Consider the following 26,366-nt stretch of genomic DNA (forward strand, 5'->3'; position numbering starts at 1 on the left):
CGAGAAATAATTTTCCATAGAAACTTAATTATACTTTTCTAATGGCCTTTGATCTTCTTAATTTGAATCTAGCATTAAAATAGCTCTAACGTACAAAGTTTTTGAGATATTGAATTTTGAACGTCCAAAACACTATTTTTGTGATGTTTTGCATGGTAATATCTCAAAAACGTTATGTGGTAGAATTTTTCTGACTTCGGATTCAAGCTCAGCGCACAAAAAACCATTAGAAAAATATACTTTGATTTCTATAAAAAAAAAAATTTTTGACAAGTGAATTCGAACAAAGCATTCGATTTTTTCTGCCCTGTTCGAATTCACTTGTCAAAAAGTTTTTTTTAACCAAGTTTTGTTGAAATCCAACCATTTTTGTAAAAGATAAAAATAAAAATCAAAAAATCGTATTTTTGCATTTTTTCCAATATTTTTGAGGTTATAAAAAAAAATTGTTTGAGTAAAAGTTGTAGATATTTGCTTTTGCATTTGACTCTTTTCGATAGGACGTCTAGTTTTGACAGAAATCGTAAAAAACCATGATTTTTGACACCCACCCCACTTTTTCGCCCACCCACCCCCTTTCCCCCAATTTTTTTGTGGGCAATTTATTTTTCCCCTTTCATATACCTACCATTTATCCTAAATTTCCCACCATGAGCCCATATGCTGCTAATAATTTTTTTATTTTCAAAAATTATTGGCACTGGTCTATTAGCCTAACCTCGTGGAACAAATAAAAATGGGAAGCCTGCCGACGTTTTCTGAGCTCAACCCGTTGAACCAAACATGTGAAGTCAGGAAATGAAGCAGTAAAGTGGAGATGGAAACATTACGATCAGGGATGGAAAATGAGATTTTTCAATTGTACTAAAAATTTTATTTGTATTGTACTGAAATGGGTACATGTAATTGTATTGAAATATATTTTTCACACAAGAAATTAATAAAATACAATTTAATCAAAATGTTTTATTTGCAAAATCTCTTAAATTTTCCATTTACATTTCATTAAAAAAATTGCGTAAAAGGGAAATTTTTATTTAATTTCGGTATAAATAAATATATATAAGTACATAACTACATATGTATTCACAAAACACTAGCAGTCGTATTTATTAGATTTTTGCTTACTTATATACGTATAACTTTTTTCAAATTGTTGGAGATATGCTTTTTTTAATAAAAATAATAATCACATTATTCGCGGCTAAGACAGTCTACTCTAGTGTATAAGTTTGGCAGCTATAAGACAACAATAAACAAGGTTATCACTAAAGACTAAACAGTTGTATAAAGTTATACAAAGTTTATAAATACGGGGGTCTCCACGATTTTTGCATTTTTTTTTTGTTTTCAATTGTTGTTTAATAGGTATACTTTATTAAACAAAAATTGAAAAAAAATGCAAAAATCGTGGAGACCCAAATTAAAAGTGCAATATTTGTTGTTTTTAGGTAATGACTCACTTTTAAACTTAAAATTAGTGTTACAAACTTAAATATTCGGTAATTACCAAAACTCTTTAAAAAGATATAATAAATGTAAACACATTTCCAACATAAAGAAAAACGAGTTTTCTTTAAAATTCACGAACTTTAATCTACACTAACATGCCTATTCCATTTAAAAGTCTGCAGGACTTTGGTCTTAATGCTTTACTTTGAAAATCGTTTTCATTTTTTTTCTCAATTTATAAGAGAGTGAATTCAGTTTTGGCATTTCGACTTTATAAGTCTCAGATTTGAGCAACATTTACAATATTTTCTGATGGATGTCGAAAAAATAGAACAACTTGATCAATTTTATAAATATTTTCAAAAAAAAACAAATCACTACACTCAAATTGCAACATTAATTTTAATAAAAAAAATCTGGAATTAAATTAAAACTTAAACAAATAGATCTCTCGTTTTTTAAACTTTTGGTTTCCTCTTTTTTTTTAATCTTAGATTGCAAAAGAATTGTATCGAATTTATACGAATTGTATTTTCGTACTCGAGCAAACTCATTTGTATCGAATTTGATACAATTGTATCGACTTTTCCATCAAGAAAAAAAAAAGTATTAGGTGCCCACAGAATTTTTTCCAGAAGTGGATTAACTAAACAAATTTGTCTAGGCTCAGGTCCAATTGGCAGAAAATCATTCAATTTGAAAGAAAAATGAAAAAAACCTTCTGTTTTTGTGAAAAATCGGTTATAGTTGAGTGATTTGGCTTAGCCCAGCGGAGGGCAATAAGTGATCCCTTTCCCACCCTTTTCTGAAACTAAAGTACATTTTTAATGGTATCATTCTTTGTAATCAAAATATTAGTAGTTTTCAACGAAATTGGTTGTATTTTAAAAGTACTGTATTATTTTACAGCTGTGGTGGTTTATTTGTTGTAGGAGGAGAATTTGATTTGTAATGTTTTTTTACAAATCTTATTTGACTGGAATTGCTTGTTGCTTATAGTACCTATCTCACTCCCTTGAAAGTGTCACCGCCGTGTTTTTTTTTTTTTAATAGAATGAAAGATCAGTTAAAAATTCCAATTTTCAAAGTCATAACTCAAAATTTGTCTTCTATTAAAACAAAAAAAAAAAAAAAAAATACTTCCATTGTTCCCAACATTATAGTCCTCGTTGTTTATCACATTTTGAATATTCGTTTTAACAAAGTATGACTATGCACATTTTATCCATAACTCAGCGATAACCCTATCACAAAAGCCATTATTTTTTTTTTGTTTTGCCACAAAATAAAAATCCGGATATCTATTGTCAATTTTTTTACAGGAAGGATAAACCAACTCCCTATATCGAACCTTCTAACATTGTCATTCTTTTGTAGGAGTAACTCTCATATTTTTTTTCCCAAAAACTCCCATAAAATCTCTATACATGCACTCTAAATCTCAGTCACTCACAAAATCCGAAGCTGAGAAACGATAAGAACATTTTTATGACTAAATGCTTAAAAAAAAATTCGTATATGCAGTCTTTTCTTTGACAGATAAAAAAGAGTCAAAAAATAATAATAAAATAAAAAAAAATAACAGACAGGAAGAAAACAAATCCATCATCAAAAAAAAAGAAAGAAGAAGAAATATTTATTTACCCAAAGGAATTTGCCAGAGGAATTTCTGGGACGCTTCTCATACACACATTCCTCGCTCCTATCATGACGATAAACCCTACTTTATATGCGAAGAAAGAAGGATAATCATTTTTTTTCCTTTGCAAAGCGTTTATTTCTTATCGCCTGGAAACAGTGATTTTACGACCAAATACCGGGTCAATGTGTGAACTAAAGTACCTACCTACACTGCATTGCACTCATCGTGGAATTTGTTTCAAGGCACCCACTCCTTCCCCAAAGGATATGTTTGCATAGAAAAAAAAATGCTGCTCCAAGGAAGTAAAATTTTTCGTCCTGCAAAATGGATAAGCGAAAAATAAGTAACAAAAAATGATTGATAGACTCACTGTGTTGTGTTTGCACTTCACTTGATGCGCTGACATCTTTGGAATTTGCTTGCACCCATCTCCTTCAAACCGAATGACTCTAATAAAATGTCCTTCATAAGGACGCAGGATGCTATAATCTTGATAACGACGACAATGACGATGGGACAAACTGGTGAGACGACGAAAAATGTATGTGAGAAAAAATATTTTCACAGTGCATCCTTGGCGCTTGGCGCGCACTTAATCGCCTGCACACATCTGGGGTTTTTTTTTTTTTATTATACCTACGATAGTAATATAGAAAAGATACCCACTCGCGAAGATTGAAGGATCAAGGATGATGCTCTTCTGTTGTAGAAAAGGGTGCACTCAAGTGTTTACTCTGTGGCAGCGATTAAATGAATCAAAAAAGCAAAAAATAGAATTCGCTTGTTGTCTTAATATGCGTGCATCATGCATATAGAAAAAAATATCCTTCCATAAAGCCAACACACTGTGTGTGGGAGATGATCCTTTTTGACATGAATTCTTTATATATTGATGAAGTATGTGTGTGGGATGGAAGCACTCTCTGCGGAGGTGGAATATAGAAAATTTAGATCAAGGATAAGAGGATTCCATTCGGGTTATATCTAAATGAAAAATTCAAGAACTTCCTGAGTTTCCTTTCGAAAAAATGCGATTGGAGAGATTTTTATCCTAACAAACATAAGCGAAAAGAGGAAATAGGTCAGGAATGTCATGAGTTTTTTGTTTGGAAATCTAGGACCAAAGTCAACACAATAAGGCGTGTTCTAATAATCGAACCGTACCGAACGGAATTTTTCTACAAAGTTCAATATAATGTGTATGTGCGGTCGTTTTTGTTTCGACGACGAGCAGCAGCACGAAGCAAATCGATTTAGATTCACAGTTTATTTAATCCTGTTCCAGTTTCGTGCCGCTGAAAATGCTGATGGCAAATCGTTCTGGTAGAAAATAAAAAAAAAAAATAAAATCCTATACCAGAAAACAACCAGATGAATAAGGATATATACCAAATCGATATCCTCCCAGATCTAATGGGATCAGGAAACATTTTGTAGTCCTACAAAATTTGTTGTCCATTTGTCCAAAAAGGTGACTGCTGTTAGTCGTAGTTGTTGTTGTTATTTTAGTTGTTTCGCTATTTGTTTCAAGCTCCTTTCGAGTAAAAAAAAAGGACATCATTTAATATAAATGATATCCTACCTGAATGAGTTTTAATCCGGTATAAAAGAGATGGAAACCGAGATTGTCGTTTATACTGTATTTTTTTTTTTTTTGGGTACTTCCTTTGGAAGTAATTTTTCAGTCAGTCCCAGTTTTTTGTGTGTTTCTCGGTTTCCTCTTTTGATCCTCTTTGTGTTTTTGTAAAATTTATTACCGGACATAATAGGATCATAAGTATGCGTTAATAGGCTTTAAAAGTGTCAAAGCATTTCCGTAATTTACTTCAATACAAAAAAAAAAAAAAATGGTACTGGTGTGAAATTTGGTTTCTTTTTTGTATCAATTTTGTTTTGTTTTGATTTGAAATGAATTTTATTTTTTTTTATGGTCAAAGCAATTACACGGGACTTCCTCGATCTAAGATGAGGAAATCCGCCATGAAATTTTAATTCAATCACTGATATATTGTATTGTGTTTCAGTCGTGAGAATGCATTTAATAGGAACGTGGATTTTGAGGAAGTGAATGGATGATAAATGGTGGGAGTTTTATTGATTTGATAGGCTCAATTTTTATTGGGATTCATTGATTCCTCTTAACGACTTCCTGATGAGAGAAATATATTATAAAAAAATGTTATGGATTTATAAAAATGAATCGATATTTTTTTAATTTTGGGAGCTGAACAATCATTTAAGTCGCATCCAGTTTTTAAACCACTTAACTGAGACATTAACAGATCTGATTGAATTAGGGTAGAGTCATGAGTCATTAGTATCATATGCCTTTCCTTTTTGTAAGATTTGGAAATTTAAATAGATATCGTTTACAGTAAGGATGAAAAGAAGAGGTCCGAAGTGGCTTCCCTGAGGTACTCTGTGGCAACGACTTCTATTCCGTTCTCTAAGGTGGAGAAGGTATTGGATACAAATTCAACTAGATAAGCGGAGGTTTATAAAGTCTTGGACTTATTTAAGTTCACCACTTAACAACACCTGAGGTTTCCTTTAGTCACACCAACCTGATAGTAAATTCTACTTTGAAGATTGTTTTATAATTACTTTTGCAAAATGAAGCTTTTGAAATGAAAAAAAACGTTTTTTTTTTATATAAGATCGAATCTTGAGGTTATTTTTTTGCAAATTTAGTAAATTTTCGGAAAATTATTTGGAAAAATTATCATCAAAAATATTTGTGAAGTCCTCTGATTAATACCTACTTAAAAATGAAGATATCATGCCCTCAAACAGGCAGTAAACTTTTTTCAGTAATATCGTTCCCAATTTCCAAATCCAATTTTTTTGACCCATAACTAATCTTTGAAAATGAAGTTAAAAAAATTCTGAAAGTATTTCATTTATATTACATTCCAATCAAAAGTACTTTTCAGCTCAAAGATGTCAGACTTTTGAACAATTTATTTAAAATTATTAAACAAGATGTCCAAAAAATCTTAATTCAGGTTTTGGATTAGAAAAATTTTAAAGATCAAGCAACATTGAAAATTTGAAATCATTTTCGAGTCATAATTGTACAAAAATTTGATTCCAAATAGTTGTTCGAAATTGTTGAATTATAGAAAAGCTTTTTGAAAAAAAAAAAAAATTTCAAAAATCGTATCAGTTTTAATAGTATCATAAGAGTTCCCAGATCTTTTAAAGGAAAGTTGTCTTCAAAATCTTTTCCCCTTGTTTTTTCTGAATTTTCAAACAAAACCGTTAAGAAAAGCTATCATGTGTTTCTTAAAACAAAAGTTGTTTGAAGCCTTATTCAATACTGAAATAGTCGATTCCGTTGGAGACAAAGATGCCCTGAAATCTTCTTGTAAATTTTTTAACAAATTAATATAAACAAAATTTAAAATAAAAAAAAATGCATATGGACAAAACTGGCCAACAATAATTTTCAACTTTTTTAAATTTTCCAGAAAGATTTATATCAAATTTTATAGATTTGGGTTCAGTAAGCTCAAAAATCTAATTGGTTTCTTTCTTGCAGCTCTAGTTTTTGAAATACATATTAAATTTTTCATATTTCTACCAATTTTTAAGTTTTCCTTATCTTTAGCATTTATTAAAATTTTCCAAATAATTTGGGTACATTAAACCTAATGTATTTGGGGTCATTTAACCTAAAAATCATATTCATTTATTTCTAGGAGCTCTATTTTTTGAAATATTTTAGTTTTGGGAATAATTTTAGTTTTGGGAATAATTTCGTACTAATTTTAAAGGCGATCGGGTCAAAATTCTGGCTTCAAAATTCTGCTTTTCAAAATTCTGCTTTTTTAACGAAAATTCTGTTTTTCAAAATTCTGCTTTTTTTCTATTCTGCTTTTCAAAATTCTGCTTTTTAAAATTCTGCTTTTCAAAATTCTGCCAGCATTATACTTGAACAAAAAAAATTCTGCCAATTCTGCTTTTTTTTTATGGCATATGCGCTGACTAAAGAAAAATACACCTCATTAATGTAATTCAACATTGGTACTTTCCTAAATTTTTTTTGAGTAAGTGTCGCAAATATTTTTTAAAATGCAAAGACTGACTTTCTTGCAAATAAAATCTATAACTTATTGGAACAGATGTTGTTTGATACAAGATATTCCTTTTCTTATTCAAATTTTTGAATATTCATCTTTATTGACAAATAAAAAATTTGAATTATTTTCGGAAATGTTTAGTATTAAAAACCTTTTCTTAATATTTTCAAATTTATTCATTTATAAAACAAAAATGAATATGCACTCAAAGAATGCAAATTATGTAGGTAAGTTATCAAATAAGCAGATCATTTTTCAAGAAGATGATTTTACAGAATTTAGCAAAAAATTAAAAAAGGGTTTGGAAAATGTTCAAAAGCGCACGCTTTTTAACATTTTCCAAACCCTTTTTTAATTTTTTGCAGAATTTTGAAAAACAGAATTATGAAAAGCAGAATTTTGAAAAACAGAATTTTGAAAAACAGAATTTTGAAAAGCAGAATTTTGAAAGCAGAATTTTGTAAAGCAGAATTTTGAAAGCAGAATTTTGACAAAAGAATTTTGACCCCGGCAGAATTTTGACCCCAACGTATTTTAAAGTTGTGCTTATTTTAACTGTTTGTTAACATTTCCAGAAATTTTTTTTATCGAATCTAATGCATTTGGGTTCACCTATAGCCTAAAAATCACACTGGTCGCTTATTTTTTTTAGATATTTTGATTTTTTCACATTTTGGGGGTAATTTCATACTATTTTTTTTAGATTTTATTATTACACGCGTTTTTAAAGTTTTGATGAAAAAATTTCTTTTTCATGTAAGTGTGAATAATTTAAAAACTAGAGCTGCTAGAAAAAAACAAATGTTGTTTTCGGAATCAGCAATCTAAATTTATTAAGAAATGATAAACAACGTTCTTGAAAATTTTTGTGTGTTGAGCAGTGTAATAGAAAAGTTTATTAACCATTTACTCGTTGATCTAAGATTTATTCAAGGCTAATTTGTCCAAAAATATGGTTTTAAAATATTGGACAAATCTGTTCTTGAAATTGATTTTTCAAATTTTATTAGAAAAACTTTACTATTCCTCAGTGCATCTTTGGAATGTTATTCAACACCCTCGACTTTTATAGATTTTAAATCATTTATCTTTGAATTTTAACCCAATCGGCGAAATGCGGGTCGAAAGACCATAACTGCCTCCTTAGTCTGGCTTGTTTTAATCTTCTTATTTTGAATTAAATACAAATTCCTACTCACGATTTAAATAATGACGTTTTGGATAAGATGCTTATATTAGTGGCTTAAAAGTTTAACCCTTTCGTTGGTTTTTAGACAAAATTTGGCACATTTTTGTTGTTGTTGTTGTATTAATTCACAAAGTTGAAATTTCTACCAGTCGACTTTTAAATACATCGTGACAAAGGCTCTTAAAAGCCCATTGCACTCTGTCAGACAAAACTCTCTGTTTTTACTTTATTCTCATACAAAAATAAAGAATTCCCAGGAAGAATTTCCTACCGAGGACAATAATTGAAAAATTCGAATTATCTCTGTAAAATATCCACCTCCATTCCATTTATACTCTATATCCATCACCCTGCATTTTTCTCTCCCGTTTAACCCTTACATAAAAAAATAAAGAAGAACAATTAAACCGCCCAATTGTAATTGAAAAGGAAATTCAAACTCAATATCAATAAAAGCGAAAAAAATCTACCCGAGCACGCACGAATGCACGGATGCATTGGAATCCGTTTTCCACCATCGGAATGTCATTATAAAAATTGTTCAATGAGCAACAACGCCCGCCGAGAGAGAAAAGAGAAAATGGCAAAGGCAAAGGCACCACTACGAACTATAAAATGCAAAAAAAAAAAAAATTGGCAAAAAAAAGGATACGATTGGGAGATGATATAGCCTCTCTCTGAGTCTCAGTTCCTGTTACTGCTGGGTTTTCTTCCGGTTTGTGGTTTATAGACGCGTTTTCTTCCAAACGAATTTCAATTATTTTATCCTCTCTATCCTATCCTGTGATGGTGTCCAATGAGTAGTTTTTTTTCCTGCAAATCGATAAACTGCTATTTGGAAAGGAGATAGTTTTTTTTTGCCATATCCGGGTTCGTCCTTAATTTCAACAACCATTCTTTTGTTTACTCTTTGGATATGGTCTCCTCTCTCCCTCTGGATGGGCATTGGAATCCTTGGTACTGTTGTTATCCTTGGTAGTAGTTTCGTAATTTGTTGTCATCGTCCGCCATCGTCGTCGTGTCGTAGCAACTCTCACAGAACAGAAAGGATCACATAAAATTCCCTGCTATCCTTCCTGCGACTTCCTCACTTTTCTGTTTGTTGCATTTTTGTATATAACTTGAGTCCTGGAATGTGCAAAAGCAATAAATATTCTGCTTATTTATTCAGGACTTTTTTTCTCATTCTTCGGCTACTGATAAAATTCCGTATCGTAGGACAAGGTAAACAATCAAACGAAAGGATACCCAAGGATCTGTATCGATAAAGTCTAAACAACTGTATCTGGTTTTTGTGGTATAAAAGGATAGAGTCAGTCGATGGGAAATGGATATATATCTTTTTTCTTCTGTTTTTCATCTGGTGGTGTGGATAACATCCTAATGAGATATCCTTGGATATTGTTTAGCAGAAAAAAATAAATAAATAAAGAAGAAAAAAAATGTTTATTTTAACAAGGAAGGATAAAAACCATATTTCTGGGTCAGTGCTAATATTTTTTTTTGTTGGCCAAATGGGGGGGCTTTCAACCCCGAAAACTAGATTGTATACTCACATTAACCCCCTCTACACATCAAAACAAAAAAATCTTGTCCTACCCAAAATGCAAGGTTCGGCCAAAATTTTGTAACATTTCAATGGACTACTTTTATTGTGGACTTTTGATATGTGTGATGCCAAAAATGTTGGTACATACTCGTACGAGAATGGAATTTTTGTCAACACATTCGCATGCTATTGTTATGTAGCATATATTCGTCATATATATAGAGGATGAGAAGTATGATATTGGGATATTTGCCAGGATATTTGGAATTTTTGTTGGCAGTGGCTTCCAGAGATCCTTTTTTCCGTAATTTATACTTATAGTTGAGAGAAGAAAATTTTCCCATGATTATGTGTGTCTATGGATGGAATGATGAATTATGGGCATTTAAGCTTTTGGGTGATATGCTTTCATCTGTGTGTTAATACTGACAAATGTTCATTTGAGAATTTGAACAAATCACAACATTTAAGGGGGCTTTTTTTTGACAAATGGCTATAGTTTAATATATTAGATTATATTAATATATTCGATCTATGGCAAAAGTATTTAATATTCTACATTAACAGTCGACTCTTTGTCGAATTTTTTTTTTAAAAAGGAATTTTTCATTGCATCAAACATTTCTTTATTACAAAACTTTGAAATACAAAAGTAAAAAAATATAAAATTCAGTTGTTTTTCAAGTCAAGTTTATACAAATAAGCCAAACGAAGAAAAGGTTATTAAACCTTTGTTTTGTTTAACTTGTTCAAACTAACGAATACAACAAAATGTAGACTTTTCAATTTTGTATACTAGTTAATCGCTAATAGGTGTAGAAGCAGATATTGAATATTGAAAGTCTCAATTGATAAGAATAAAATATAAAATTATGAAAAGAAAGAGGCTTTATCTGTTTTTTTTCAACAAATGATACCAGCAAGTATTAAAAAAAAAATTCCAAGAGTAGACCAGATTATACCAATCACTGAGTGATTGTATAAATAAAACACTAACTTTCCAATTGAGATGACAAAATTACAAAAAAAAAAATGTTTAATTGTAATTTACTTTCGAGGTCTTAAAATTCAAAGAAAGTCAAACAATTTTCTGTGGTAGGTACTCTATTTTACAATTGTTTGGGCTGTCAAACTAAAGTGAGAAATTAGGCCTTTTCAAATCGCGGGAAATTTTGTTTCTCCTTCGCGATTGGACTTTGAGATTAAATTGCACAAACTTAACACTTTTATTTTGAAGAATGCAATTACATAATTGAAAGATCAATAAGAGTTATTACATTATAATATTTGTATGCTTCAAAACATAACTTTGGGCAATTTTTTTTCAATTTTGAAAAAAAAAAAAAATATATTTTCAAAAACGTTTGTTTCAAAAATTCAATTCGACATTAGTGTAAATGCTAAAAATTGTTGTGGACCAAATCAAATCTAGTGTCAAACTCTGCGCAACGCTTAACTTCATTAGGATCTGCAATTTGATGTGTGAAAAAGTGTTTCGTTTCTAAGAAAACGATACAAATATTAAGTTATTTCTTGAGTAAATCAAGGCAAAGTATTAACTTTAACTTTGTTTCTCCGAATTCACCCATAATTTACACTTTTTTAATCTCATAATTAGTTACCAAATTTATTTGTTCTAAGAAAATTACATAAGATTTAATTTTTTTTTTGCACTGTGGTTAAATTTTTAAGACTTTTTACCAACTTCCAAAAAGGAGGAGGTATTCAATTCGTCTGTATTTTTTTTTTTTTTTTTTTTATGTTTGTTACCGCATAACTTTGGACAGAGTCAATCAATTTTGATAATTCTTTTTCTATTGGAAAGCTAGTGGCTGCAATGTGGTCCCATTTCATTCAAAGCCATAGGAACTATTAGAAAAACCATAAAACCCCGTTTTGAATCATGGAAGTCGGTTTTGTTTTTTTTTGATAAAAATGATTATGAAATCAAACCGTAGTAGAGATATATTTTCACAAATTTTTTTGATAAATTATCTTCTCATCTGAATTTGGAAATGACAACACCAAGAAAAAGTTAAATTAAAATTATTTCCCACTTGAGGTCAAATTATTTCTAGTGGTAGTTCTAGGTAGTTCTAGTGTAGTAGTTTTCTGCACCTATTTTTATACTTATCAAACCAGAAAATCGTGTAACTCCAAATTTTCTGATAATTAGATTTTAATGCCGTCTGTTAGACAAACCTGATATCTACCGTTCCTTAAACTGAGAACTCTCTTAAAGTTCATAGTTTTTATTTTATTAGCAAATTAGAAAATGAAAACTCATACAAATGCCTTCAAAACAATTTTGTTTTTTTGCTCTCCTATAAAATTTACTAAAATGGAGTTACACACTTTTCTGGTTTCACCGACGATTTGCATTTTGATGGAAATTGATATTATTTTAAACATCAGTTTTATTGGACCAGTTTAATGAATTAAACATGCATAAGCAATCATTTAATGAAAAGTAACATTTTCACTTCTTAAGCACTGTACTACAAGTAAACAAAAGTTTATTTGTCCTGGTACAAAAACAACCTTGTAAATTCACATTTCCTTCTTAATTCATGAAAAAAAGGAAAAAAGTAGTTAATTCGAATCTAAAAAAAACAACTTCGCAAATTATTTAGACTAAATTTTAACCAAATTCTTTGACAAATTTGAACTCTGAATCGATGTACATATGGAGCCACAAATGCACCTACCGAAAGAAAACAAAACGAAAACCACTTATTTGAAACTCTCAATAATCGAAATATATAAGTTTTGATTAAAACCTTGAACTTTTTTTTCCACACATTATCAACACTTGCGCTTCTTTATAAAGCTAGCAAATATTGTCTTTTAAGCTGCACAAAAGTTTAATTATTTCACTGTCTAGTAAGCAACTAAATGAATGAAAATTTAGACGGTCACTGTGGTGTATGCGTAACCTTTTTTTTATTGAAAAATCTTAATGTACATTTTTCTATTCTAAAGTAAGATGAGTTGCTTTTACTAACCATCGACCAATGTTTATAATAGAACATTGAAGGGCCAGTTTATTAGTTCATAAAAAATGTCAGCCAACGATATCTGCCAAAGATGAAGACTTTTAACTTCCAATGTTTTCAGTTATGAATTGACTTTTATATGTGTATTTTTTGTTTATAGAAAATTTTGCATAGAGAAAATTTTCAGAGGATTTCTGCATGGTTTTTTGCTAAGATGACTTTCACCTTAAATTAAGGTGACAAGTCACGTGAATTTCTTGAATGCGCAAATTAAAAAAAAAAACTGGCAGCCACCGGGGATCGAACCTACAACTGTTGGGTTACTGTGCTATCTCACTGTTGGAAATTAGTATGATAAACTGAAAGTAAAGCTAAAGTGTGACTATAACACGGTGTTACAAAAATGAGGTTTTAAAATATACGCGGGCGGAGACCTATCAGGTTTTGTAGAGCTAGTCGCACTGAATACGAAACGGTATTTGAAAATCCCCTAACACCCCCAAAATCTGGAGTTACGGGCAAAAAACGGTTTTTTGGACCTTCACCCATTGAAAAAATTCTAGCTTCGACAATTTTTTACCCATTTTCGATTTTTTTACAGTTTCTGATAGAAGATAAATATACCTTTTTAACAATGTATAAAACATGTAACTCGGTTAAACCACTTAGAATTTTTAAGATGTCAAAGTTCAAAAATTCAATTTTTTTTGTCATTTGCCGAACTTCGGCATCAATTTAAAGTATATGTTTTCAAAACAACATGCTATTTAAAAAATATATTCTAAAACTATATCTATTTCCCAATTGATAGAGGTATTTTTTATGAAAATCACTTCAAAATTGGCTTAGAAAAAAAATTTTTTCGATTTCAACCCAGATACAGAAATTCGAACTTTTAGGTATAGAACAAAAATGTTGTTTTGGCACGTAGTAGGATAAGTTGGGCGCCAGGATTTGGTGAAGGGTTTTTGTAGAGGAGCTCAATACAAACATTTTTTTCTTTGGGAGGGGGGTCTATCTCCCCCCGTTTAGGTGGGAGGGGCATTTTTCTAAAAAAAAATTATCAAAATAAAAAAAATTATTAAAAAACAATGGCAACACTTACAGTAATAAATGATACCATTTTCAAAAGGCAAAATTGTGTATTTGATTCTAATTTTTAAATCAATATAATATAACTAATAGTTTTTGAAATAATCGATTTCAAAGTTAAAAATAGGGGAAAAAAATTTTTTAAAACTCATTTTATACTACTTTTGTCCAGACTGTGAATTTTAGTAAAAAAAATTTCTCACACAGAAAACTGCCCCAATTGATTCCTTATCGAACCGTGAAAACTATATGTTTCTATGTCTTCTAGTTTTTGGAAAAATTGAAAAATTATTTTATCAGATTTTTCTTTTTTCAAAATATTTTTTGTTTTTATTTGTTTTTAATTTTCAATTTTATCAAAAACTAGAAGACATAGAAACATATAGTTTTCACTGTTCGATAAGGAATTAATTAAGGCAGTTTTCTGTCTAAGTAATTTATTTACTAAAATTCACAGTCTGGACAAAAATAGTATAAAATGAGTTTTAAAAAATTTTGTTCCCCTATTTTTAACTTTGAAATCGATTATTTCAAAAACTATTGGTAATATTATATTGATTTAAAAATTAGAATCAAATGCACAATTTTGCCTTTTGGAAATGGTATCATTTATTACTGTAAGTGTTGCCGTTGTTTTTTAATATTTTTTTTTTTATTTTGATAATTTTTTTTTAGAAAAATGCCCCTCCCACCTAAACGGGGGGAGATAGACCCCCCTCCCAAAGAAAAAAATGTTTGTATTGAGCTTCTCTACAAAAACCCTTCACCAAATCCTGGCGCCCAACTTATCCTACTACGTGCCGAAACAAGGTTTTTGTTCTATACCTAAAAGTTCGAATTTCTGTATCTGGGTTGAAATCGAAAAATTTTTTTTTCTAAGCCAATTTTGAAGTGATTTTCATAAAAAATACCTCGATCAATTGGGAAATAGATATAGTTTTAGAATATATTTTTTAAATAGCATGTTGTTTTGAAAACATATACTTTAAATTGATGCCGAAGTTCGGCAAATGACAAAAAAAATTGAATTTTTGAACTTTGACATCTTATAAATTCTAAGTGGTTTAACCGAGTTACATGTTTTATACATTGTTAAAAAGGTATATTTATCTTCTATCAGAAACTGTAAAAAAATCGAAAATGGGTAAAAATATGTCGAAGCTAGAATTTTTTCAATGGGTGAAGGTCCAAAAAACCGTTTTTTGCCCGTAACTCCAGATTTTGGGGGTGTTAGGGGATTTTCAAATACCGTTTCGTATTCAGTGCGACTAGCTCTACAAAACCTGATAGGTCTCCGCCCGCGTATATTTTGAGTGTTACACCGTGTAATTTTAAAATTTTTATTTTTGGTCTTATTTTTTAAGATGAAGTTCACATTAAATTTAACTGAGTTTAAGTGGAATCACCTTATTTTAAGCGGATATCACCTTATTTTAAGGTGGTGAAATTTAATGTGCGCATCGTATTATTTTAAGGTGACACTTTTTTCTCCGTGTAGACTTGCAAGATTTTGATTTTTTCTTTGGTTGTTTTAAAATTTAAACGATATTTAATATTAAAACGCTTAAATAAACTCAAGACAATTCGATTTTCCGATGTAATAGTGACTTGAAGTACGCCAGTTATAACAACTGTAAAAGAGAGGTGTTTTATTTCATCTTAGAGCAAAAAAACTATTTGACGAATAGGTCTCTAAAATTATATTTTTTTTGTCAAACAGCCTTTTTTTCTGACAGATTGGCGTTCCATCAGACATTTGTGTGACATAAATTAAATTTGGAAAAACTATGTCATAAACACCTGCAAACAAATTTTAAAGTTTTTATTTGTAATTTAAAAGAAAAATTCAAAAATGATCATTCTGCCTAAAAGTATACTTTTAAATCCGTTCGATCTTTGCGAATGGAAATTTAAAAGCTTTTTCATATACCTAATCTCTTAATGTAAACAAACTGAATTCTCGCTCTTTATCCACAATCTCACTTACCTACATCTCCTCCATTCGACAATGATGTCTCCGTTTCGTCATCAAACTGCTCTCCATCTAAAACAAAACAACGTCTTCTTCCATCATTAGTCGCCTCCTCTATAGACTCTAAAGCTTGCGTTCCATTTGAATGGTTTTCATGTACATTACTATGATCACTCTCCTCCCAATCATTTCCATTTCTCGTCGAACATCTTTCATGCATTTGAGACTTTTGCTTCTCAAACAGCTGGAAACACCAACACAATGTAAAACCAATAATCATAAATACCCAAGCCATGATCATTAAAGTCACTGACGTAGTGCTTCTCATATGGAATCCATCATCGTCGTCATCATTTGTACCCGTGTTGTGTTCCTCGATTAGCAAAATAACATTATCCGGATATGCGTTACTAACATTTGTATGAATTGCGGCAAAGGGTAATTGGCCATTGGTAGCATTAAAGAAGTTCCGGACAAATTTAATGTAGGTTACGTTTGGCATTGTTTTGGCCTTTGACACTTTAGTTTTCTCGAATGATATGACACAGTTTTAACATAAAAAAAAACCGGATAGACAACAAAATACAAAATAAAGAAAATAAACAAATGAACGAACGTCGTCCGCACCCAATAAATGACCAAACCTGTGTTTAAGAGACACAAAACTTGGACTGAATTTCAAATTGAGATTATGGAGTGCGATGATGGAGCTTGCATTAGGTTATCCAGTTTTATTTTTGTTTGCCCCAAGAGAGTTTATAAAGAATATAAACTGACAAAAAATGCAAAAGAGATACTTTTATTGAGATAGAAATTTTAAGTGAAGTGAAGAATGAGGGAACGGGTATGATTATTGGATTCTAATAGGAAGAGTGTTTCTCCATTCTTCAATGAAGTCAAGAGAATGTATTGTTTGGTAAGTGGCAATGTCACAGTGTTACCGTTGAAAAGTTTTGAGAAGCTATATATTTGTTTGGTAAAATTATTTCCTGTAGCAATTGTTGTTTGGAATTTAATGAATTTGGATTTTTACGAATATTATGTATATTTTGAAGTTATACTTTTTCAATGGCGTTTATTTGTCAATTTTTTCCGACTTTTGTTAGATCTTTCAACTTAGTACTAAATAATGGCAGCTATAAGTGTTTCCTGCGAATTCATCTGTTTCTTTGCAGTAGGAACAACACACGCTTTCTACTTGTAAATGAGGAAATAGATAGATATAAAAAGCACGTAACGTATCGTAACGTAACGTAACAAATTGTAACGTATCGTAACGTAACACGTTTTCTCTCTGCTTCTTGTTTTTGAATAGATTTGCATTCTAGGTTTAAGTTTTATTGCACTCTCGGTATGACGTAATGTAATGTAAAATTAAGTAATGTAACACTTCTTCTTTCTGTTTCTTGTCTTTTAATACTATTCGATTCTACATAAGTTTAGATTTTATTTTGCTTTCTCGTGATGATCGTCACTTTTTAAAGAGAAAAAAATAATGTACCTAAGTGTCAACGAACGGACAACGGAATAATAAAGCAAAAAAATATTTGAAATTTATACTTTATCGTCCCTATAAAGCAAGAAATAAATATGTACATTAATTTATTAATAATCCTCAAAATAGTACGACGGTAACCCTACTTTAAAGTTAAAGCAAGCAACGTTTAAATTATAAGCAGTGCTGTAAAGTTTTTTTTAATCTATTCTATCTGTATTATTCCGAAAGTTATTCTATGTTTACACTGATCTGATTGATCAAATATGATTTTTTTGTCATATTAATAAGGTAATAATTAATTGAGAAATAATGAACAATATGGACACATGTTTGCACTACAAAAGCGTTTTTATTAAGCCAGGGCTGGTATTATCGGCAGTTTCATCATTTTGTTGTTGAGCTTGGTAATTATTTTCTTTAAACCTAACCAAAAATGGGGTTGCTTGTTTGACCTGTAGTGTGTTCATCTGTGACACCATAAGTCCTAAACTACTTGTCACAATTTTAAAAAAGATGTATCGTTGGAAGCGCCTTGCTTGTCCGCTAGTTATTGGCTATGTGAAATTGCATAGAAACGAATCTGGTGCCCTCTAGTGGCAGATTTTTGGTTTTATGTTTTTTTTTTAATCTACAACGGATTTGTAAAAGCCTTATCTGGAAATTATAACAATAAAAATATAAAAATTAATTCAAAAACCAAACAAACATTTGGCAAATATTTGATAATTGTCCCTCCAAAAAGTGACAAAATTCAACGAAGTTTAATATATCGAGCGGCTTTTGTAGATATATGAATCACAACAAAAACATTACTGTTAAAAAAAGAGCCAAGTTATCCTATGTTGAAATTATGCTGGCACAAAAAGTACTGAGATGTATAAGTGTACCAAGTTCTAAAGTTTGGGTTCAAATTCGTATCAATAAAATTTTGATTGTTCTCTTGACAATTTTTCTTAACCATCGATTTTTAAAGTTATTTCAAAAATTGCCAAGTAAACAATCAAAATTTTATTGATACGAATTTGAACCCAAACTTTAGAACTTGGTACACTTATATGTACATCTCAGTACTTTTTGTGCCAGCATAATTTCAACATAGGATAACTTTTCGATTTTTTCCTTTGTATACACCACAAGTCCTATCACCGTGTAAAATTTCAAGTTTCTACGATATCGGGAAGTTCTCCATAATTTTGATGATGTGTCAGTGAGTCAGTGAGTCAGTTACGGTTTTTGCGATTTTTGAAGCCCTACATCTCAGAAACTACTCATCGTAGGAGGCTGAAATTTTGTGAGGTGTTTGGTTTTGACGAGCTCAACAAATGTAGTGAGTTTGAAATTTCTAGCATCTTTGGTGTGGAAGTTAGAGGGGGGTCGAAAATGGCCTGAGTTGTTTCCTGTAAATAAGGGTGTAGTGCCAAAGTTGCTAGAGAACTTGGCTGGGCACTACCGTGCCCCTTGATATAATACGTATTAGTCCCAATTGAATAGGCTAAAAATCGGGTTCCACAATTGTACCATTCAATCTATATCACAGGCACTATTTGAAAGCATTTGACCTTCTGTAAAAAAAAATCTTAAGCTGCATAGTTTTTGGTACCAATTCGATATTTCAAATGTCCTTAAATTTCAAAATAGCACCAAAATTCTAGAAATGTTACTAACGTTATCTTCTGCAAAAACCAATTAAAACTTCCACAGCCTATCAATAACATAAAAAATTAGGCCAAAGTCCCTACTAAACAAAATAAAACAAATACAAAACACATCTCGTTTTTAGGATCATTCATTCAACATTTAACAAAAAAAAAAAAAAACTCAATCAATGAAAAATAAATTGAATAAAACCCCATCACCCATTGAAAATGAATGTGTCCGTTGGCCTCAATAAAATTTGTTCGAAAATCCATTAACTCTTCTAAATAATAAAATACCTTTATGGTTCAAATCAATCAAAACTTAACGACGAACGATTCACTCATTCAATTCATTTTCTATATAGAAGTTGTATCCTATAGATATTCCAAAAAATAAAAGTCTATTTATTGCAATCAATATAAGCTTAAATAGTTAAATATTCTCCATCGACGATTACAGCTGAATATGGTAAAATGGTCATAAATTCAAAACCATATGCGTGTGTATAGTGTAAACACACATTTAATCCCGCTAAAACTATCTATCTTTTTTTTTGAATTCATTGCAACTCATCAAACCTTCCAACCGACCAATAAAAAAAAAATTGCAAATAAAATATTATAGTCAGTCCAAAACTAAAGTTTCAATATTTTATGTTTTTGAAATTCGCTCAGATAAATCGTACAGTCTAGGCCAAAAGTATTAGACCACTTTAAATCTTTCCCCATTTAAATATGTGTCTTTTTTTAAAACAATTTTTAATGTGATAAAAAGTTTGCTATTTTATTGATTAAGATACAAAATTTTATATATTTGAGTTGAAAAAAAACATGGCGACCTATTCTTTTGACCAAGACTGTAGAATGTATACCCCATTCATAGATCCATCATATTCACCAAATTCTTCAAAATCACTCGTCGCTCCCTCTACAAGAACCTCCTAAACCATTGCGAACACATCTAAAAGTTGGAATGATGAACCTACTCCGATATCAAATATTGACGAAACATGTTATTTAGTTTAATGCACTGCACACATCACCTCCCTTTTTTAAAAAGCAAAGCGAGCACCCAATTTCATGGTTTTTTGTTGGTTTTTTGTTTTTAAATCTTTTTATTGAGTGTTATTTTTTTCGTCCTTATGCATTAATGATGGGCCAACAGAGGAAAAAGAATACAAAAAAAAAATTGATATCGCAGGATAGGAATTCAGAGAAAAAAAAAAAATAAAATATTTTACGTTCATCCAGGAATATGCGATGATAAACACATCATTGCAAATCGAATAAAAATTCTTTGGACTGTTAAATAAAATAATAAAAAAAACCAAACGGGCAAATGGTTCATTAAAATTGTAATTGCATTTGGCGTGCCGATATAACTACGTTGATGAGCAAAAAAAAAGAAACAACGAAATCTCGGGAGCTCATAAAAAAGTCACGATCATGATTTTTGAATTTTTTTTTTTTTGTTTATCGTTGATGGTTTTATGGGGCAGAAACTTTTTTATTTTAACTTGTTTTGTTTTTATTTATTTATTTGATTTAATTTATTTTAGTGCATTTTTGGAAAAAAACTATTTTTATGTTAGAAAATTAATGGACAATGAAGTCTAAATTTAAAAAAGTTTTTCTTACCATATAAATTATGTTTACGGTATAAAATACGTACCACATGTTTATCTTTTTTTTGGTCATCATGAAGTATAAATTGATACGTTTTAAGTAATTTGGTATTCGTAGAATATACAATTGTACATATTTACAAGGAATTATGTTATGAATAAGTTTTGCATAGTAAGTACTCGAGTAAAAGCTGATTTAGAGGTTAAAAGCTGTAGCAAAGATAAATAAATTGATATTGGAAAAAATATGGTCAAAATGTCAAATTCTACGTAGCAACCCTATGTTCAAAAAAAAAGAAAAAAATCGCATCTTAGATGAACTTGAACTCGAAGTTAAGTTGCATTTAAAAAGAAAATTAAAAATCTTTAAAAAACAGTTAAAAAAAAATATAGCTACCAAAGTTAAAACATCATTTAATCAACATCTAAAACCAATATTTCAAAAAAAAAAAAAAAAAAAAAAAAAAAATAGAATGTCCTGTTTTCGAAAATTTAATTTTGCAAAAAAAAAAAACATATTTAGGACCAGCTTTTGTTTAAAATGAGTCATTTGAAGCCTTTAATTATTTTAAACAATCATTATTACAAGAAAAAGCTAAAAAAATACCTATTTTATTTTCTCGTTATATTATTTTTTTTATTTTAATAGCTTTCAAAAAAAAATTATGCAATTTAAAAGCCAAGTATTTCTTCTTAAGAATAAAACCATTTTTAAATTTTTACAATGCGCAAAAAGTATAAAAATAATTTATTGAAAATAATCGTTTTCATAAAAAAAGCAAAAAAAAAACATGCATTTTTATCTTCCCACGTCATTAATTCCATTTTTTTCCTAACAACCTATAAAAAATTTTATACCATCTTATTGTCTTAGCTTATTGCCTTAGCTCAAAATATATATATCGATCAGATATATGAGACATCTACAAAAAGAGCTAGACATTTTTGAACTCGATCAAATTTCATTAAAAAAAGCAAAAAAAGCATTTATTTTTATGTTCTCACGCTATGGAATCAATTTTTTTGTTTGATAACCTATAAAAAATTTTATACCATGTGAAAGCTTATTATTTTACCTTTCATATGACGTATCAATCTCAATTTAAAAATGCCTACAACGAATTTCCAGACTGAGATTACGGTACTTCCCACACAGGTGGCTGTTCATGGCGCAACAGATCTCCACTGGTGTTTTGAGGTTTTTCGCAAGTTTCTTGATTTAACATTGTGTAGCTTGTAGTTAGTCTACCGTTATGTGTGATATACCAAATGAAAGGTAATTGTATCAGGATGCTTATAAGAGTTTAATAAAATTTCTATCTGCTCTTAGTCGAAAGTTATAACCTGTTGAATTCTAAAATTTTATTTCACCGTTATCTCAAAATTGTGTTTACGAAAATGATTGAAACTTCGCACTCATTTAGTCGTGGTCATGGTCTATCATTACTCAATATACTTTATTCCTGTATCTATTAAAGAAAAAAAGATAAAAATAAAAAACTATGAAAATCGGTTAAAAACGGTCAAAAAACGTGATTTTTTAAAACTTGTTTCTTCCGTTTTTAAGTCAAAACTCACTAAACGATTCCAATTTTTTGCACATGTATGCATAAGGCCAAAACCTTCATTTCCTATAAGTTTGATTTTTTGAACCTGGCACCTTAAGAATTTTCAAAAAAAATTTTCCCTACCCAAAATCATCATTTTGTCATAGCCCCAACACGTGTACAACGTTCAATCAAAACGTTATAGTTTAGTTTCAAAATTTTAAATGCAGTTATTGTTAAATTAGTCTCATCTATCTATAGCAAAAAAAATCAACTCTCTACAAAATCGTGTTTAGACTTTAGATTTTAGCTCAAATTTCATCTTTCCGTTTTACCCTTGTTTACCCTATTAAATGACAGAATTTTTAAAAATCCTTCATTTGGATTAAGCTTTAGGTTATTATCTTTCAAATAGAAGATTTTTGTATCTCTAATACTCGTAGTTTATTTAAAATTTTGAATTGAAATTTTTGCCGCGAGAGTGGAACGGGACAAAATGGCGTCACTTTTTTTGTGGTGGCTGCCATGGTTCATCGATTTATAAGACGTTTTCACGTCAAAATTGTTGAAATGAGTTATTCATATGGAAAAAATTCAGAAATAAAAAACTGTACTTACTGAAAAAAACTTTTTTTTGGATGGAGCTTGTTTAAACATATGATTTTTTTTAACAAAATTGTATTTTCCTGTTATCCATAGTAAAAATCAGAAACAAAGTTTTCGAAAACTAATAAATTTGATTTTGTATTTTTACTTTTAAAAGGCTGTTTCTCGAAAATATGGCAATTTTGCTGCTGGAAAACACGTGTTTTTGGTGTTTTTTGTTTTTGTTCAAAGTAATATAGAAATTTTGTTGGAAATGACGAAAAAAAAATACTGTAAAAGTTTCAGCCCTTAATATTAACATTAAGTACCGCCGCATCGCAAATTTCTATTTCCCATATGATTTACATGGGAAAGATTGTGTTTTTGAGTTTGGAATTTTATACGGTTCATCAAAAAGGCTAGATTTAATTTTTTTTTGTATAAAATTGAACGCTCTACAAAAAAGCTCTTAATAATTTTTTTGATAAACTGCCCCGTTTCGAAGTTATTCAACTGTAAAATATAGAAAGAACCTATTTATTTTTTAAATTTTTAACTGCTGTTAGACAGCAATTATAAATGTGTTTTGTGAAAAGTAACCTATCAAAGTTGTCATAATAATGAACCACTATCCTCCCCCATTCTAATTTTCTTTGGTTTGCAATATTTGAAGATTTTTTTGAAAGTTGTTATGTAGCAAACTTGAAAAAATTCAATTTAAAAATCAATTTTCTTTATTTTTTTTTTTAAATATTTTATATTCGTATCTTCTGGATATCTAAAAAAAAAAAAAACACAAATAATATATTCAATCTCGATGACTAAGCTTTCTTCAGGTGTCAATCTTTTCGTATAAATCCAAGAAATTCTTCAAAAATTATGTCATGTCATTCATGTCAAAAAATTTTAACCCCCTTCAACTTGGTTGCCCTAAAAAAAGAAAATCCTCATTCCTCCTTTTATATATCTTCTCATCCTGAAAAGCTTATACATATTTTGTACTGTCTGTCAATGAAGAAAATTCATCTCGACACGATGATTCATCGTAAAAAATTAACCCCTATCCTCCCCCACCTGCCCGATAAATTCCATTTTTATTATTAGACACATCAGACACATTCATCCCATTGCCATCATATCCTCACTATCCATTAATCTCACCTCATAAAATTTATCCTTCAAAAGCCCCGTCGTCGCATTATACTATGCGATCTTGTTATGATACCAAAAAACTGGACATAACCAGGATAATGCCAGGCAGGAGTGTAGACAACAGACGCTTTCCAAAATTAGACTCTGCTACCCTATCTAACAGCATTGTGCGTTCGAAATACAAAAAAAAAAGCCCAACTCATGTACAGCACTCATAAATATTTTTGAAAGTAATATTGGCCCCGGAAGGCACTCACACGTGGGTATGGGGATGATGACGCTGCAGGGTAAAAGTCACCCGTTTTTGCCTGGAAGCCGGTATCTGTACTTTTACTGAAATATATAACATTTTCTAAACATAAAAGGCAAATCGAGCGAAAAATTAATTATGAGTGGATCCTTGTCATTTCGCCCTCTCGCGCACTTCTGGTTGCTAGCTACTCCAGAGCTCATCGCCTTCGACAAAAAGGAACGTGATTCGCATCAACAAAAAGGTTTAACCCCCATCTTCTTCTTCATTATGGCGTGTGGATGGATAAATGGAGTCTCGCACTACGCTGCCAAACCCTCCTTCACTTGATGGTTGCAAATCCACACCATACCCAGACTTTACCGTCGTCGTTGAACGTCACATTCGAGTCGAGTCGAGCTCGAGACACACAAAAGCAAAACCTTAAAAATTGCTTCTTTTCTCCTTTTTCCAATTGGCAAGGACGCGCGATGTTGTTTTGCCGGAACAGTTCCCGAACCCAAAGTAGATACACTGATATGTACACAATAACGGTGTTGGTGGCGCAATGTGGCAGTAAACTTACAATATTGTGTGAACGTACAATGGGTTCGGAGGATGTCGAATCGAGATTCGGGTGGTGGTTACCGGGGTGGGAAGAGGAGTGGAGAGTTTTTTGTTTTGCGGTGTAGAACTTGGAAGTCTGTTATTTGCTCTGCTCCTGCTGCTGATGGTTGTTGCACGTATATTTAGAAATTGGGTTCTTTGAATATTTTTTTTTTGTTTGGAGGACTTTGACAGTAGCAAGACGGAAGGAAAATTACATTTTTCTATAAACGCGTGAGTCATCTACATCTTTAGTACAAAGAAATATGGTTTGGTGCTGTGTAGAGGATGTTTTGGGGAGGTTAAAGAAGTCTCTTACCTTCTCAAAATGCATACACAGAAGTTTTGAATATGTTTGTTGTTATTGTTTTGTTTGCATTGAGTACTTTGCTTTCGAAAAGTTAGTGTGAATTAGATTTAAATGGAAATACAAATTGGTGTGCCAAAAGGTTACCAATTTGGCTCGATACTTTTTCGGTTGCATTTTATATTTCACCAGAATAAAAACGTGATTGGATTGGATTATATTTGCAAATGCATTTTTTGTTCTAATTGAAGTTTAGATGTCATTGAGCTGTGTTGTGTTTGCAAATTGAACACGAAGAGAACTTAGTAGTTTATTTTATAGTCTTTTTGTAGAAATATAAAATTCATAAGTGTATTTAATTTGTAACAAGCCTTCACCACGACAATTACTTGCGTAAGACCTAATTTAACTGGCTGTTCTAATATTTACAAAGGGTTGGGGTCGAAATTCTGTATGTTGCAAAATTCTGTATTCAAAATACTGTATGCCAAAATACTGTATGTCAAAATTCTGTATGTGCAAAATGCTGTAGGAACAAAATTCTGAAAGTCAAAATTCTGTATAGCAAAATTCTGGTTGGTCAAAATACTGTATTTCAAAATTCTGTACATCAAAATTCTGTAAAAATGCTGTAAAAAAATATCTTTTTGATAATGTAAAAAAGTGAGCGCGCACTTTTTTACATTTTTAAAAACTATATTTTTTTACAGCATTTTTACAGAATTTTGATATACAGTATTTTGCCGTACAGAATTTTACAAAACAGAATTTTGCATGTCAGTATTTTGTTGATACAGTATTTTGACGTACAGAATTTTGTATTTACAGTATAATGACGTAAAGAATTATGGTATTACAGTATTTTGACCCCACAGAATTTTGTCGTACAGAATTTTGACAAGCAGAATTATGGCCCGCTCCCTTATCAAAACGATATTTTTTTAGAGCATTTTTACAGAATTTTGATATACAGTATTTTGCCGTACAGAATTTTACAAAACAGAATTTTGCACTGTGGTGTATGTGTAACTTTTTTTGATCTATTGTTCTGAACAGTTTAAAGTGATTTATTATAAATTCATTTAAGGCTAGGTGCACACATGCGATTTTGATCGCGTGATTATTAGATGACAACAATTTCAATGACTGTAGACACAATTTTCAAATTTTTAATCGCGGGAAGCATGTGTGTGCACAGGCATTGAA

General features: G+C 30.5%; 1 protein-coding gene across 1 annotated transcript in view; it reads right to left on the minus strand.

Moving 5' to 3' along the window:
• The window catches only part of LOC129917843 (protein commissureless 2 homolog), a 66,702-nt gene extending 50,017 nt beyond the window's left edge, over window positions 1-16,685 (minus strand). Inside the window, exon 1 of the mRNA XM_055998025.1 lies at window positions 15,990-16,685. Within this exon, the coding sequence (XP_055854000.1) occupies window positions 15,990-16,476 (487 nt within the window). The 5' untranslated portion in view covers window positions 16,477-16,685. The remainder of the gene's footprint in view (window positions 1-15,989) is intronic.
• Between the last annotated feature and the right edge of the window lie 9,681 nt (window positions 16,686-26,366).

This window comes from Episyrphus balteatus, chromosome 4 (assembly GCF_945859705.1).
Source record: "Episyrphus balteatus chromosome 4, idEpiBalt1.1, whole genome shotgun sequence".
NCBI classification, from domain to species: Eukaryota; Metazoa; Arthropoda; class Insecta; order Diptera; family Syrphidae; genus Episyrphus; species Episyrphus balteatus.